The sequence below is a fragment of the Halichoerus grypus genome, chromosome 7, assembly GCF_964656455.1.
Source record: "Halichoerus grypus chromosome 7, mHalGry1.hap1.1, whole genome shotgun sequence".
NCBI classification, from domain to species: domain Eukaryota; kingdom Metazoa; phylum Chordata; class Mammalia; order Carnivora; family Phocidae; genus Halichoerus; species Halichoerus grypus.
In genome coordinates, this window is record NC_135718.1 from 104497713 (window position 1) to 104514899 (window position 17187).

Sequence of the window (17187 nt, forward strand, 5' to 3'; positions counted from 1 at the left end):
GAGCTATTGGGAGGTTGTTTACCAAAGGGATATAATGATTTGAAAAGATTACTCTGGCTGCTCTGTGGAAAACTGTAAAGGCACGGGGCCGGGGCGGTGGGGGGGCGGGGGGAAGAAACCAGTTAAGAGGCTAAATATCCAGATAAAATAATTATGGCTTGGTCTTCGGTGGTAGCAGTGGAGGTTGTGAGAAGTGGTTTGATTATCCACATATTTTGTAGATAAGGACACTAAATCTTGCTATAGGATGGGAGGTAGGACCTGAGATTGAAGACTCAAGTATGATTCCTTGGCCTGAGCAATTAGGAGCAGGAGGTAACCATTCACAGAGCGGGAGAATAATTGGAGAAACTGATTTGAGGTGAGAAGATGATTGAGAGGAGATTTTTGTTGTGTGTGTGTGCAGTTTTTGATTTTTTTTCAGATAAGCTAAATTGGATGTACTTCTCAGACATCCAAGTAGAGACAGAGTCTGGAGCTCAGAGGAGAGGTGTTGCTGAAGACACTGATTTGGGAGTCACTGGATAATAGATGGTATTTAAAATCTTCTAAGTTTAGTTAAAAATAGAACTACCCTATGACCAAGCAATTGCACTACTGGATATTTATCCCAAAGATACAAACATAGTGACCGAAGGGGCACCTGCACCCCAATGTTTATAGCAGCAATGTCCACAATAGCCAAACTATGGAAAGAGCCCAGAAGTCCATCAACTGATGAATGGATAAAGATGTGGTTCATATATACAAAGGAATATTATGCAGCCATCAAAAAGAATGAAATCTTGTCATTTGCAACAATGTGGATGGAACTAGAGTATATTATGCTAAGCGAAATAAGTCAGAGAAAGGCAAATACCATATGATTTCATTCTTATGTGGAATTTAAGAAACAAAACATGAACATGGGGGAAGGGAAAGAAAAATAAAATAAGATAAAAACAGAGAGGAAAGCAAACCATAAGAGACTCTTAACTACAGAGAATGAACCCAGGGTTACTGGATGGGATAAAATGGGTGATGGTAAGGAGGGCACTTGTTGGGATGGGCATTGGGTATTATATGTAAGTGATGAATCACAAAATTTTACTCCTGACACCACTACACTATATGTTGACTAACTTGAATTTAAAGTTTAAAAAAAGACCAGTAATAAAAATAAATAAATAAATGCATACATACATACATCAAATCTCTATTTAGGCTATCTGGCAGTAGGGGGAGTTGCCCCAGATGTATAATCAAGCAAATTAGAAAAATCACTGCATTAGGTCAACCTTTCGCGCAGTGCAATGGGCTATTTGTTCTTATTTAATTAAGTATAAATAATTCCAGGCTTTGGGCTGGACACTTTTTAAGAAACAGGAATAATTAACATACAACAAAATGCACAGAACTTAAGGAGTTCATTCTATCAATTTTGACAATTGTAATGTATCAGTGTAACATTTCATCTTCTTGGGAAAATTCCCGCCTACTTAAATATAACTTTTAGCTAAGTGTAACATACAAAAAAAATTGCACTCCAGTGTATAGCTCCATGAAATTTCTACAAAGGGAACATACCTGCAACCAACACCCAAATCAAGACATAGGACATTATATGAACCTCAAAAGCCTCCTCGTGGTTTGTCATTGTCCTCCCCATCCAAGGAAAGACTATCCTGATTTTTAACACCATAACTAATGACTTTTGCTGGTTTTACCCTTCACTTAAATAAAACCAAACGATGTAAACTCTATCTGGTTTCTTTCCCTTAACGTCAGGTCTGTGAGATTCGTGCATCTTATAAGTAATTGCAGTTTGTCTATTTTTGTACTGCACTACAGAAGCTTCTTCACCATGACAATGGCCAGCCTGCATTTTTCTAGTAGCTTTTTTCCTTCTCAGACTTCTAATCGTTGCCTTGGGCGATAAAGCTGAGTGAGGGTTATTTGACTTCCTAGAGATTACTGTTTGTTCCTAATCCTGTTGCAGACGTTTTAAGGGTGCCCAAGGCTAAAATAATCTGAAAAGAGGAGGAACATAGTGTAATCCCAGGAAAACTCAGCCTACATTTTTTCTGGTTAACAGCCTCAGATCGAATTCAAACCTGGGTTAGAATTAGAGAGTTGCGGGCGCCTGGGTGGCTCAGTTGGTTAAGCGACTGCCTTCAGCTCAGATCATGATCCTGGAGTCCCGGGATCGAGTCCCGCATCCGGCTCCCTGCTCGGCAGGGAGTCTGCTTCTCCCTCTGACCCTCCCCCCTCTCATGCTCTCTCTCTCTCAAATAAATAAATAAAATCTTTAAAAAAAAAAAAAAGAATTAGAGAGTTGCAGAATGTTCGGTGATGGGGACGACGGTACCGCAGAAGCAATTCAACAATCAAGGAACAAAGGGGGAGCCACAATTGCGGCCGAAGACTGGGGAGCCTGGCAGACGCTTTAACCCCTGGCAGCGCTACTGGGTCCCGTCACGTGGCCAGAACCCCACCTCCCGTGGCGCTCCGTGATGATGCCACCACATCGCAGATGCTACATCGTGGTGACGTCTCCAGAGCGTCAGAACCCACTGAAAATCAAACTATTCCCTTCAGGATTCTCCACGCTAACCGTCTTCATTCTTTCCTGTTTTGGCATAAAAAGGCTGCCCCTTCTCCCCCTCTTTGGTCCTTTTCTCACAGACGCTCACAAATTAGCTTCAGATAAGATGGATGCCTAGCCGACCCGGTGCCCTAGAGGGGACGGAATCAGCCAACTCTCTAGACAACTTCCGATTTGGACCCCCGAAGACCAGTACGTTATTTCCGGGGTTGGGTTAAGGTACGCCAAGACAGCGGTTCTGAGCTGCGACTGCGCAGCCGGGACACGCGCGGTCAAAGTATAACACGTACAGTTGCCCGGGCGGGGAGGAAGAGGCGTTACTCTTCTCGAGCTGCTGGTTTGCTCGCGAGAGTTGAGCGTTGCTAGGAGGCTCGGCGGACGGGGCGGGGCCAGGTTCGGCGGGGCGGGGCTAAGCGAGGCAGGCGGTGCGCGCGCGCGGGGGGGGGGGGGGAGGCTAGGGGGTGGGGCGGCGAGGGACTCGCGAAGGTTCCAGAGGCGCCGCGTGCGGGAGGCGGGCCGGGTCTCGCGCCGGGTCGGGTGTGCGCGCAGGCTTGGGGAGCTGCGACTCGTGCGGGTGGGGCCTGCGTCCGGGTAAGCGCGTTCGGTGCGGTGTTTCCTGTTCTCTCCGCTGCGTGTCTGCAGCTCGGGCCTTGCCTAATCAGCCCGACCATGGCTTCAGCTTTGGAAGAGGTAAGGGTCCGGCTTCATTTTCCTCACTTCGGCCGTGCGGGGCTTTGAGCGCCGTCGCCCCGTACTCGCGCCCGCTCCCCGCCCTGTATCCCGAGCTGAGGTGCCCGGCGGCCGCCTCCCTGGCTCCCTCCTGTGTCGTCGGGTCCCTGAGCTTCGTCTCGGCCGCCCAGCCGCCCACCTGCAGCGGCCTCCCCCGGCTTCCAGCCTCCGTTGCCCCGGGAAAGTTGTCGATGGACACCCGGCGCTCAGCCCCGGCCTTGCCGGTGGTCCCTGCCCCGCGGGCTGGGTGCTCGGGGCAGTGTCGCGGTCCCCGGCTGCAGGTAGTGCCCGCGGTGGACGTGGGCGAGCTGGTCACCTTCACGTTTTCCTCAGGCTCCGTCAGCCCCTGCTAGACGAGCCCGGGAAGGTGAAGCTTCTTTTGCAGAAACCGAGGGTCATTCCACCGTAGAAGGCGGTTGGAAGGTGAGGTCTTTGCTCCCAGCACTTGACTTCTCCTAGTCCTGTTTTCTCAGTGCACATGAGTAGCTGGGTTACTTTGGGCAAGTTATTGCGCGTCTCTGTGCCACAGTAGTATCCATTTCATAGAGTTAGACCAGCTAATAGTCCTAAATGTTGAAAACAGTGCTTGGCAAACAGCAATCTGCTAGATGCGTTTTAAAAATAAATTGAAAGGCTGTAACTAGCGGTGGGAAATAGCCTTTTTCTCTTTTAAGGTCTATGAACTCTGAACCAGGGGCGTCTTAACTTTTTTGAAGACTTAGTTTGCACAGTTACAAAATAAGAATAATAATACTTGCATTGCTCTTTTCCTGGCCTAAGTAGGATGTCAGTACATGATACTGTTATTCACAGTAAAGTGTTGAGTATTAACTAGATTTGTTTTCTGGAGATCTCTTCCTCAATATGAACAAGTCCAAGAAATCTCATACTTGACTTGGAAACATCTTTAAATGAAGAAAATGTGTGTGTGTGTATGTGTGTATTATACTGGATACCTTGCCCCAGGTTTATGTTACGTGTTAAAGATAGGCCTTGGGTTTCCGTGTGCCCTGAGGAAACAGTCTCTGCAGTGACTTCACGGTCACACATGTGGATAGCTCAGTTATTAATCCTCTTCAAAATAAGGGATTTTTCTCAGTTGAGGTACTTTAAAATACACTTAGGACACTTAAGAGGTTGTTTTTGTTTGATATAAAATTCACTGTTTAGCCATTTTAAAGTGTCTATTTTTAGTACATTTAGTGTTGCACAACTATCACTACTGTATAATTCCATATTTTCATCATCCCCAAAAGAGACCTATTAAGTGTCTGTTAAGCAGTCCCTTCGTACTTCCGCTCCCTCCAGCAACCACTAATTACTTTGTCTCTATGGATTTGCCTATGCTGGACATTTCATGTAAATGGAATCTTACAGAATGTGGCTTTTTGCTTTTGGCTCTTTTCACTTAACATAATCTCTAGTTCATCCATGGTGTGGCAGGTGTTCCTTTTTATGGCCGAATAATATTCCATTATATGGATATACCACATTTTGTTTCTCCTTTATCAGTTGATGGACATTTGGATGATTGATTTTTGGCTATTATGAACTGTGCCGCTATGAATACTGTGTACAGCTTCTAATGTGGACATGTATTTTCAATTCTGTGAGGTACGTACCCAGGAGTGGAATTGTAGGAGCCTGTGAACTCTTTCAAAGTGGCTGCACCACTTTACGTTCCCCTAAGTTACGTATGAAGGTACCAATATCTGCCCACCCTCTTACTTAACACTTGTTATTTGGGGGAGGGGGGTTGATGTTAGCCATCCTAGTGGGTGTGAAGTGGCATCCTATTGTGATCTTAATGTGCATTTCCTAAATGACTAAGATTGTCGAGCATCTTTTCATGTGCTTGATGGCTGTGTTCAAGTCCTTTGCTCATTTTGAGGCACTTTGGTTTCAATGCTTCCTGGTGAAGAACTCAGAGAAGAAAAAGCTTGAATGTGTTTATGGGTGGGGATAAAAGGGATGCGTGATGTTGCATAAGGAAAACAAATGAATGCTAAGGTAAATTAGATGAGAAACTGCTTTATCTATGACATCTTCAAGTATGTGTGCAGGAAAAGTACCAAAGGGATCAATTTTACTGGTTTCAGGTCTGCAAATAATAGAACTGTGGAATTAAAAACAGGCCTGTTGGAAGGTTGCTTCAGACTTAAGAGTGGCTCCCTTCCTTTTGTAGTATGAGATAGCCAAAACTGGCTGTAAAGAGGGCCTGAGAATCCCTTGCTTAATTCTCAGAGTTAAGAAGCCTCCTAGAAAAAAGATTCCTATCCAGTCAAGAAATAAAACATCTTGTTTAAGACTTGATATATTTTCTATTTTTTGTTGTTGTTAACTGAATCCTTACTCAGGAACAAATACACTGATTTTACATTTCAATATTTTTATCATATTGGTAATAGAATCTGTGAATTTTTAAGATCATAATAAGATACTGCTTTGAACGAAAGCATCTTGGTTCTGTGCTCAAAAGATGAAATTGCAGGATTCTTTGTCTTAGCAGTATGGGTTTTGGGGTGAGGGGAGTAGATAAGAAACATCCTAGTAGTTACTGATAAGTGAAATGAGGGCGTCAGAGTTAAATGGATAAGGGTAAAAAGCATTTGTTTTTCTGTTACTACATTTTGAAGACCAAATGAAGAAACAAAGACTTTAAAATTCTACTTGGACATTATACTGAGTTATCAAGCATTTAAAGATTTTTATATTGAGGTTTTTTATATGCTCTGAGGCTATAGTATATAATGTCAAATTGCTATTATCAAGCCAGAATGTAAAGTTATTTTAAGAAAAATGAAACCCTTGTTTGTAAGGATCTTATGCATTTGCAGTATGTCAGAGGATAATGGGGGAAAGGTTTTAAGCTGATTAATTATAATTATCTAATAGTGTCTTTAACTCTTGAACGTCATAAAATGTTGGCCCTCTCTCTAGAAAGTAGAAATAGACACTGGTAGGCAGTGTATTGGCATGAGGAGAAAAGAACAGGTGGTTTTTTTCAGTGATCAGGACTGTGTCGCATTTTGGATTGTTTGCCTAGGTTTTTCTCCTCTTTGGTGCAACCAAGACCCAGACTTTTGACTGCAACGTTAACCTGGAGATTCAGAACAAGACTTTTTCTTAAAAGCAGAAATGTCTTTATTTTTTTTATCTCTTAAAAATGCAAACTTTTTAATGTGTAGTATTTGGGGTAGGAACCAGTGAGGAACAATCACAGAAAGTAGACTACCTCAGTAAAGTTGCTGTAGCATTTCACCATGTTCATCGTGTATTCACTCATCTTTTTTATTTTAAGATTTTTAAAATTCCTAATACCTGATGACTAGGAACAGATGTTATAAGGAAATCCATAAACTTTTCTTCAGATTCCTTCATCGAACTTTATGAATCACAACAGTATCTTGTCAATAAACCGTTCTAAAACAAAGGCAGCTACCAAACTGGAAAATTTAGGCTTGATTAATTACTGTTAGTTTAAGATTAAGTTTTCCTTTTAAAAAAAAAAAATAGGAAGCTTCAGTTATTTACAGTTCAATAGGCTGGAGAAAAGAATCTCAGGTTGCAACCCAACCCTAGAAAATTTAAATGAATCTCTTAATTCTTAGCTCTTCAGTAAACTGAAATGACCAATAGGCACAATATCCAGTTATTATTTTATTTATCATAGCTAACTTCCTTCTATTTTAACACAGCTACAGAAAGATTTAGAAGAGGTGAAGGTGCTGCTGGAAAAAGCCACTAGAAAAAGAGTACGTGATGCCCTTACAGCTGAAAAATCCAAGATTGAGACAGAAATCAAGAACAAGATGCAGCAGAAATCACAGAGGAAAGCAGAACTTCTTGACAGTGAAAAGCCAGCTGCTGTGGTTGCTCCCATTACAACAGGATATACAGTGAAAATCAGTAATTACGGTATGACTCCCTATCCTACATCCAGTTCTTTCTGCCTCCCAGGAACTTATTCGTGAGTAGTGACCCACTAACAAAGTCAATTTTTAAAATAGTCTCAGTGTTTGTTTTTGGTAGTTTGAAAGAGAAGACCTACTGTTACTTATTAAGATGCTTTGGAAGAGATGAAAAAGGAAAGAATAGATTTAAAAGCTATCAACAAGAGCAAGATGATCTTCTGTAATGAGTAGCAAGAATGAACCTATTCTGAAATATGTTCAGCATATAAGGAATACAGCTTCTTGTTTTAATCCTGTTTTGCATTTTATTTTGCCCAACAACCACCAGTATTATCTAAGGAAAGGAATCGAGGCAAATCTGAGAAACATTTCTGAGTGCCCAATCTATGCCACTGTTGTGCTTGGGCTTGTGGATACACAGTGACCAAGACCCAGTCCTTGCTCATGGTGTGGTTAGGACACAGACATACAACTAATACCATAACATGTAATGATACCATTTTCTCTCAGTAGATCATTTTGGAACAGTGCAACTTGAATCTGATGAGCTCTCTTGAGGGGAGGGACAGTCATTTTTCTTTGTGCTCCCAGTATCTAGCACATAGTAATTACTTAATATTTGCTCGAATGAAGTGAATGGAGGTTTGTGAAGTTTTGTGGGAATACAGCTGATGTAATGGAGACTTAGACATTTGAGTTTGAAGGGTGAGTTCGGCAAGTGTAAGAAAAGGAGGGGGGATCGAGTGAGCAGAGGACATGCATAGAGCCATGAAAGGCAGCATGTATTTTCCGTATTGTCATAATGAAAAGCAGTGTGTGTTGTGCTTAAGAGATGTAGTATAGTGGGCGCCTGGGTGGCTCAGTTGGGTAAGTGACTGCCTTCGGCTCAGATCGTGATCCCAGAGTCCCAGGATCCAGTCCCGCATTGGGCTTCCCGATCAGCGGGAAGTCCCTCGCCCCTCTTGTGTGTGCTCTCTCTCTCTCTCAAATAAATAAAATCTATTTTAAAAAAGAGAGATGTAGTATAGTACAATAAGGAGATATGCTGTGTACTTATTCGACCAAAGGAAGCTGGTCTGAGCTTGTAGGATTATGGCATATACCCAGCAACCTTGATTTGTGTTAAGGGAGAAACTGTTCTCAATGTGGAGGATGGATCGAATGAATGGGAAGAAACTAGATGAAGGTCTGCAAAACCTTCTAGGATGTCTTTTTTTTTTTTTATTAACACTACACTTTTTCTATAGGACTAAGGAACAGTCAAGGATATACAGAGAGCATATATATACAATATTCATTATTCATTTTTATTCACATTTTATTCACTTTTTATGTGAAGTTTGTATGTTTTTAGTTGACAGAATTCATCTAGGTTAGTCAAATTAGATTTGGATGATTGGGACTCTGTATTTTACTGTGTCAGTGAAGGGAATTGAGAAAGCAATGATTGCCTTTGAACTGTTTAGAGAAGTAGAAATGATTATGAAGTTAGATAATACTGATGTTTAGACATCCAGTTTAGTAGTGAATTATTGATATTTAGGTATAGGACAAAATTTCCACAAAAAGAAAATGAGCTGCTCTTTTAATTTTTTTGAGTATAGTTGACCCACAGTGAGACATACGTTCAGGTGTACAGCGTAGTGATCCAGCACCTCTGTTAGGCTGTGCTCACCTCAGGTGTCACGTACAATGCTATTACAGTATCATCTATATTCCCTGTGCCATACCTTTTATTCTCCCCAATTTATTCATTCCATAACTGGAAGCCTGTACCTCCCACTCCCCTTTACCGCTGTGCCTATCTCCTCCCCTTAACCCCGACAACCATTGGTTTGTTCTCAGTGTTTATGGGTCTATTTCTGCTTTTGTTGGTTTTTTAGATTCAACATATAATGAAATCATATGCTATTTGACTTTCTCCATTTGACTGACTTCACTTAGCATAATACTCTGTAGGTCCATCCATGCTGTTCTGGATGGATGGCAAGATCTCCTTTTTTATGGCTGAGTAATGATTCCATTGTCATATATACTACATCTTTATCCATTCATCTGTTGACAGACACTTAGGTTGCTTCCCTCTCTTGGCTATTATAAATAATGCTGCAGGGGTACATGTATCTTTTAAAGTTAGTGTTTTCGTTTTACACGAGTAAATACCCAGTAGTGGAATTACTGAATCATAATGGCATATCTGTTTTGAATTTTCTGAGCAACTTCCATACTGTTTTCCACACTGGCTGTACCAATTTACATTGGTACATTCCCACCAACAGTGTACAAGGGTTCCTTTTTTTCCACATCCATACCCACATTTGTTATTTCATGTTTTTGGGGTTTTGTTTGTTTTTTAATTCTAGCCATTCTGACAGATGTAAGGTGACATCTCATTGTTTTGATTGGTATTTCCCTGATGATTAGTGATGTTGAGCATCTTTTCATGTGTCTGTTGGCTAACTGTATGTCGTCTTTGGGGAAATGTCTATTCAGGTCCTCTGCTCATTTTTTAATTTGATCATTTGGGGGCTTTTGGTGTTGAGTTGTATGCAAGTTCTTCTGTATTTTGCAATATTAACCCCTTACCAGATAGATCATTTGCAAATATCTTCTCCCATTCACTAGGTTGCCTTTTCATTTTATTGGTGATCCTTTTATGTGCAGCTTTTTATTTTAGTATAGTCGTACTGTTTTTGCTTTGGTTTCCCTTGCCTCAGGAGCCGCATCTAGAAAAACGTTGCTATGGCCAGTGCCAGAGACATTGTTGCGGATGTTCTCTTCTAGGAGCTTATGGTTTCATGTCTCCCGTTTTCATCCATTTTGAGTTTGTGTGAGTGGTATTAGAAAAATGGGCTACTCTTTTCTTTTTTTTATGTTACGTTAATCACCATACATTACATCATTAGTTTTTGATGTAGTGTTCCATGATTCATTGTTTGCATATAACACCCAGTGCTCCATTCAATACGTGCCCTCCTTAATACCCATCACCAGGCTAACCCCTCCCTCCACCTCCTCCCCTCTAAAACCCTCAGTTTGTTTCCCAGAGTCCATAGTCTCTCATGGTTCGTCTCCCCCTCTGATTCCCCCCCTTCAAAAAATGGGCTACTCTTAAAGAATGTGTTTAATGATCATATTCCTATTCTAAGGAATAAAAAAAAAACGGGCTTTGTGTTCAGTAAACCTGGATTTGAATCCAAGTTTTACCACTAGCTAGATGCCTAATTTTGTAGATTACTTAACTGCTATGAAGCTCAATTTCTCCATCTAGAAAGTTTCTTATATTTTAATTTTTCCCGTGTTTCTATTCCAGAATTTAGTTTCCTCCAGTTTTAGGAGCCATATGCATTTGTTGTTCTAGAGATAGTATGAGACTTTACTCATGTCCCTTTTTTGTTACTAGGATGGGATCAGTCAGATAAGTTTGTGAAAATCTACATTACCTTAACTGGAGTTCATCAGGTCCCCACCGAGAATGTGCAGGTGCATTTCACAGAGAGGTGAGTTCTCACGATGGGAAATAGAGTGATCATTAAGTCAGAGATTGCTTTATTACTGGTTCTCTTCTTTTCAGTTTCTAAACCTGCTTAAATTTAGAATTTTCCTTTATACCTGCTTTGAAGAGGCTAATCTTATCACCAGGGATGGCCAAATGCACATCCTAAAATAAAACTTGTGGCTTTTTTCCACAAGAGCTATAGAGCACCTCTCATAGAGCCAGAGAGATAATGTATTCACTATTGTATTATAGGTCATTTGATCTTTTGGTAAAGAATCTAAATGGGAAGAGTTACTCCATGATTGTGAACAATCTCTTAAAACCCATCTCTGTGGAAGGCAGTTCAAAAAAAGTAAGTTTACTTTTTTGTCATATTGTGAAACCTCATTAAATTGAACCTGGTTGATTTAGAATTGAGAGGAACTAGAATTAATTTATCCTCTGTAACAGGGATCAGCAAACTATAGCCTGATGGCTATATTATTGGAACACGCCTGTGCTCACTTGTTTATGTGTTGTCTGGGCCTGTGATTGCGCTGTAATGGCAGAATTAAGTAGCTGCACCAGAAACCTAAAATAATAACTATCTGGCCTTGTGTCAACTCTTGCCTCTAGAAGAATAGGTTATTATAAGAATATTGCATTAAAATCAAGAAGGGAATAAACTTTTAAAATTGGTTAAGAGTGAGACTTGAGTTTTCATGCCAGTTTTGCCACTTGCTAGTTGTGACTTTTTGGTAGCTCACTTAATCATTCTGTGCCTCAGTTTCCTCCTTTGTACAATGGGAATAGTTTATCTTACAAAGTTGAAATTATATACTGAAATGAAATATATATAAAGTGCTTAATTTTTGATACATAAGAGGTTGCTTAAACACTTAGCCTAATTAGAAGTAGTAAAATCTATAAAAAATAAATGGCCTTTTAAACTATTATTCACATTTTTCACTAACTCAGATAATCTCTTTTCTACTTAAATAAGGTTTAATACATCTGGTACATAGATGTGCCATTCTGCCATCTGTGTTTACATACTTCTATAGCAGTTTAAAGGCAGTATTAGAATATAACTTATTAATTAGCTTGTGCCTCACTGCTTCCTTCTTTATCCATTAATCTCATAGTTAAATACTCAAAAGAATCCTAGGAATTATATGGATCACTGTTGAAAGAGTTGTGTATTATTTTGATTTCCGCCTTACTGTATTACTCTGTCCTTCAATCACCAAAATCCTAGCACTTTTTTCCTTTTTAAGTCAGACACACCAAAATCATCCCGTTTTACAGCCTTTCTCCTTGCTATGCCCTTTCTTCTGGATCTTGGGCCACAGCTCAGATTTCACCTCACAGAGGCCTTTCCTAAAGAACAAACCCCATTAATACCTTCTTTGTCTTGGTTTTTGTCTTTATATTTGAAGGTATTCCAGTTTTACTTGTGTACGTTCTCTTTCATGAGTCCTATTCGTAAAGTATTAGTACCACCTAAAACCGGTCCTACACATAATAGTAACTTGATTGCGTAAATGTTTTCCAAATAACCATGCTTATCTCCATGTGCTGTAAGTTGTACTTGTTTTCCTGCTTTTCTTCCAGGTCAAGACAGATACAGTTCTTATCTTATGTAGAAAGAAAGCAGAAAACACACGTTGGGACTACCTGACTCAGGTTGAAAAAGAATGCAAAGAGAAAGAGTAAGTTTACTTTCACGTCTTTAAGAATTAAATGTATTCTTTGCTGGGACTGTAGATTTTTAACACTTTGCTGTTATGGGTAAGAGTTGTATAATCTGTAATTTGACCATTTACCTCTTAATGTCCACTGAGTAACCCAGTCATCATCTTGTATCTTTCTCCTGTCAATGTATTTAAGGAGGGCACAGATCCAGCAAGTTGCTTTTTACGGAGGGCTTTAGTTTGGTTGGCTTTTTTGTATTGGTTCTTAACCCTGGGCCAGGGGTGCTTTTTTTTTCCCCCTTAAGAGAGCAAGTGAGCATGCATGAGGGAGGGGGCAGTGGGGGGCAGAGTGTGGAGAGAGAATACCAAGCAGGTTCCACGCCCAGCGTGGAGACTGACACGGGGCTCCATCTCCACCCTGAGATCGTGACCTGAGCTGAAACCAAAAGCAAGAGTTGGGTGCTTAACTGACTGAGCCACCCGGGTGCCCCACCTGTGCTGCTTCTATACAGATTCTCTGTCCATTCCCAGAGATTCCATTAGTCTCAAGAGAGGTCCAGATACCTAGATCAACGTTTTGAATTCCACAGAAGTTTCTCATATGTAATTAGTTTCACTGTCACTGGTGCAGAGTGAAAGAGAATATTTTTATCCTACTTAATGGCTATTCTAAAAAGTGTTTATTTAAAGATATTTCCGTTCTAGGTCAAACTGTTCCTCTGCCTGAAATGTCCTGCACTGGCGATGCCCTACATTGAGTCATTCAGCCTTCCTCCTTCCTCCTTCCTCCCACTCCTCCCCTGTAGCCGGGGGTGCACTTGGTTGGCTAGAGTTAGGAAATACATGTATCTAATTTGATTTTAAATCTAGAACAAATTACCTGAGCACAGGACCATGTCTTTCTCTTGTTGTATCCTCAGTGCCCAGTTATACAATCTGGCACTGAAGGAGGTAAGTGAAGAATATAAAGTTAATTGGCCCTGCTTGGACATGGATTGAACTAGAAGCATTGATAATATTGAGGACCATATCAGTAAATGGGATCATTTAGAACTGTGTTTTCTTTTTCACAGAAAGCCCTCCTATGACACTGAAACAGATCCCAGTGAGGGATTGATGAATGTTCTAAAGAAAATTTATGAAGACGGAGATGATGACATGAAGCGAACCATTAATAAAGCCTGGGTGGAATCAAGAGAGAAGCAAGCCAAAGGAGACACAGAATTTTAAGACTTTAAAGTCATTTTGGGAACTGCGATGTGGAAATATTGATGTTTCCAATGAGGAAATGTTGGTGAGCTGCACAGATAAATTTGACAGATAACTGCTTACATAGCCTTCTTCTAAGTAAAGGCAGTGAATGCTCCCATTTCCTCCTGGAGGATTTATTTAAATAAAATATGCTTATTAAACACTTCCTCCAAAGATGGTTTCCTTAGTAATCTGGGCATTTTGTTCAAAAAAGGATAATATGGTATTCTTGTGTGAAATGTAAAAAAGCAAGTCTTGCCTAATGATGATGCCACATTGTGTGTATTTTTGTTCAGCTAAGATGTAGAAAACAAAAGTTGTTTTTGCCTATAAGTTCCTGATATTTGCCTATAAGTTCCTGATACCAGCTCCCACAATTGTAAGAATAAGTAAAAATAAAACCTGAATTTTTGCATAAAATGCAAATTCGTACCTGTGTGCTTCAAGGTTGCCATAGTTTTCTATGAGCAGCTTAAGTAATACATATACCACACATTACCATGGCCTACTAATCCAATCACAAATACTTTTCTCTAGATTTAAATGCTTAGAAATAAAAACGAAATCTAAACTTGACAAGAAAAGGAAAACATCTTTCTATAGTACCAATTAGTAAGTTACCATGGATCAGATGATTTTCAAAAGCAATAACCATAAAGCAAAAATAAATAAAAATCCCATCTATTCCTATGTTCAATAAAGTTGATTAGGTTTTTGTTCAATGGAATAGTTCTGTCTATCCAGGAGTATGCCAGGAAAGGCTTATTAAAAGGGAGGATTTCTTTTAGAATTACTCCCCTTAAAAATCCACAGTTAAGAGCAAGATGCCTGTGATCTCCATTTGTATTTGTCAATTAGATAAGAGAAAGCGATTAAACATACATAGGAAAAATCCAAGAGGATTGACCAAAACTACTAGAATTAATAGGAGAATCTGGTAAAAATGGTAGGGTAAAAATTGGTAGGGTTTAAAATGAACATATAGGATAACTGTTAAACATTTAACATAACCTCAAAAATAATGGCAAAAATGAATGATAAATGCAAAGAAATAGAAATACCCAAATGTCAATTAATCGAGGACTAGCTGAATAAACAGGTATGTCTACATGGGGGGGTCCTTACAGTCACAAAAAGAAGATTATTTCTACATATACAGAATGATCAGCAGGATACAGGAAAAGCAAAGTGCAGAAAATTGTTTATGGTATACTTACCTTAGTGTCCGAAAGGGTGAGACATGTGAATACACAGACATACACGTATTTACTTACTTCAAAAAGAAACCAGAAGAATAAGCCAAAACTAATAAAAATGGTTACCAGTAGGGAAAAGAACGAGGTGGGATGGAAACCATACTTGTGAGTGTACTTTTGTCTGTAGTTTCGACTTTAGAACCATCTAAAATTTTAACATTTAAAAGCTAAATAAAAAGTAATCCTAACATTTGAAAACAAACCTAACATATCAAGTTGTGACAGACATACTTGCAAGTGACTTTGGAACACAGTATTTTGACTCTCCATTGCTAGTGCGACAGGAGTCCAAAGACAAACCCACAGAAGTCTTAACACTGTGATCACTTAGTGTTAGGAGTAAAAGTATATGCTGAAGCAATTTTTATGTATTATATGATAAAGGTAATGAATAACTCGAGTCATTAGGAGCTTATATTTATTTAACAAGTACAGAATCGATATGAACTTACATTATTTTTCTTAAATGCACATTTCTTAGCAACATCCACCAAAAGGGCCTTTATAAAGGCAATGACAATTCAGAATTCAGTAGCAAACAGCAGCACCCTTAGTGCTCAGATATGGTCTCAACACTTTTGTACTAAAAGGACCAAGGAGCCTTGAAAAAATGTGAGGCAGAAAATACACAAGGTAAGCCTGCATTTTCTTTCTTTTTTTTTTTTTTTTTAAAGATTTTATTTTATTTATTTGACAGATACAGTGAGAGAGGAAACACAAGCAGGGGGAGTGGGAGAGGGAGAAGCAGGCTTCCCGCGGAGCAGGGAGCCCGATGCGGGGCTCGATCCCAGGACCCTGGGATCATGACCTGAGACGAAGGCAGACGCTTAACGACTGAGCCACCCAGGCGCCCCAAGCCTGCATTTTCTTATGCCAGAAAGTGAGGAAATACCAAATATCCTTCATCAAGTTAACAGGATACAGGACCCAGCAGTGGGAGGACAACCAGAAAGTTGCCTTCTGATGGCACAGGAAATAGTACCCAGCACACTCGGGAAAATTCATTCCTTAAAAAACTGAACCTGAATCTAGTCAAGCCTCTGAGTGTAACTACAAGTTTTTAGGGACAGGGGAATAAATTAAAGGACACATGAAGAAGCAAATAGCCAAATGTTGGCCTTTTTTAAAAAAATTTTATTATGTTAATCCCCATGAGTTTGCATATAACCCCCAGCGCCATGCAGAACGTAAGGAAGGACCAATGACCTGGCTCCTCCAACAAACCAGTAACACGAAAGCAGGAACGACAGGCACAGCAACCAAATGAAATCGATGGATCATGCTTGGATGCCCGAATCAAACAAATGAAAACAAAAAGAGGGTGTCCTATCGATGATACGCCAGAAATCAACAAATGGGACATTCTAGTTATAATCTGATTAACCCTAGTTACTAGCTGGGATATTAGCTAGAGCATTCCAGTTGGTAAGCTGTAATGTAAATTTGGGAAACATGACTCCAAGGTTTGTGAGAATTCTCTCACAGCTTCACCTCCACCAAAATTCCAGACTCTGCTACCCAGGTGCACACCAGGCCTCTCCCTGGGAAGACAAGGCATCTCAAACAGCACGACTGAAACCTGAACTCACATGCCCAGTTTCCTCCCAACTGATTCTTTTCTGCCCATATTTTCTATCTGGGGGTTGCCTTCTACCATCCATCCAGTCACCCTTACCAGAAACCCACAGTCCCCTTTACCTCTTAAATATAATCAGTCTCTAAGTCTTGCCCAATTTTCTTTCTAAATAAGACTTTTTAAAATCTATCCTCTTGTCTGCCTCAACTCCCTTTGTTAAGGCCCTGGTTTTCCAGAACGATTATGACATCCCTAACTGGTTATCTTGCATGGAGCCTTTCCACTCGTGGCCTAGATCTACCATACTATTGTCAGTTATCTGGAGAGCAACTGATGAGGTCATTCCTCTGCTTAAAACTCTCCCAATAGCTGGTATTTCAATTCAGTCTTACCTTCACATACTGTGGTATCTTCCATGACATGGGCTTTGTCTCGCGTTTCATATTTCTCATACAACGGAGGGGCTGCCGTCGCACTCCTTGATGTCTTTGTGCCTCCGCTTCCCCGGTTCCCTCTGCAAAAATCTCGTCCCTTGCCTCTTGATTGAAGTTCCGATGTCAGCTCCGGGAACACTTGCCTGATGTGAAGTGGCTGCTTCCATACTTACACCCCGGGCATTTTTATCACTGGGCTGATCACTGCTGAGTTACTGAACAAGACAATCTTTTGCTACCTTTACTCATTTCTGTTACAGATAAACCAGAA

At 40.3% G+C, this 17187-nt stretch overlaps 1 protein-coding gene across 2 annotated transcripts; it reads left to right on the top strand.

The window, feature by feature from the left end:
* The first annotated feature begins 3044 nt into the window (after positions 1-3044).
* On the top strand, positions 3045-14076 carry CACYBP (calcyclin binding protein). Of its 2 annotated transcripts, XM_078077992.1 has the most exons (7): positions 3045-3274; positions 3647-3736; positions 7012-7231; positions 10631-10727; positions 10979-11078; positions 12320-12417; positions 13473-14076. In XM_078077992.1, exons 1-7 carry the CDS (start codon positions 3254-3256, stop codon positions 13627-13629), a joined length of 783 nt encoding a protein of 260 aa, XP_077934118.1. In that variant the 5' UTR covers positions 3045-3253; the 3' UTR covers positions 13630-14076. The 2 variants fall into 2 exon arrangements, with proteins under 2 accessions (XP_077934118.1, XP_035973306.1); XM_036117413.2 differs by lacking the exon at positions 3647-3736 and having other exon boundaries at positions 3046-3274.
* The last annotated feature ends 3111 nt before the right edge of the window (positions 14077-17187 follow it).

Excerpts from the sequence above, each read along its gene's own strand:
- CACYBP (XM_078077992.1), top strand. The coding sequence starts at position 3,254 with ATGGCTTCAGCTTTGGAAGAG. Across the intron at positions 3,737-7,011 it reads CCGTAGAAGGCGGTTGGAAG|CTACAGAAAGATTTAGAAGA; the intron begins GTGAGGTCTTTG and ends ATTTTAACACAG. Across the intron at positions 7,232-10,630 it reads AGTGAAAATCAGTAATTACG|GATGGGATCAGTCAGATAAG; the intron begins GTATGACTCCCT and ends TTTTGTTACTAG.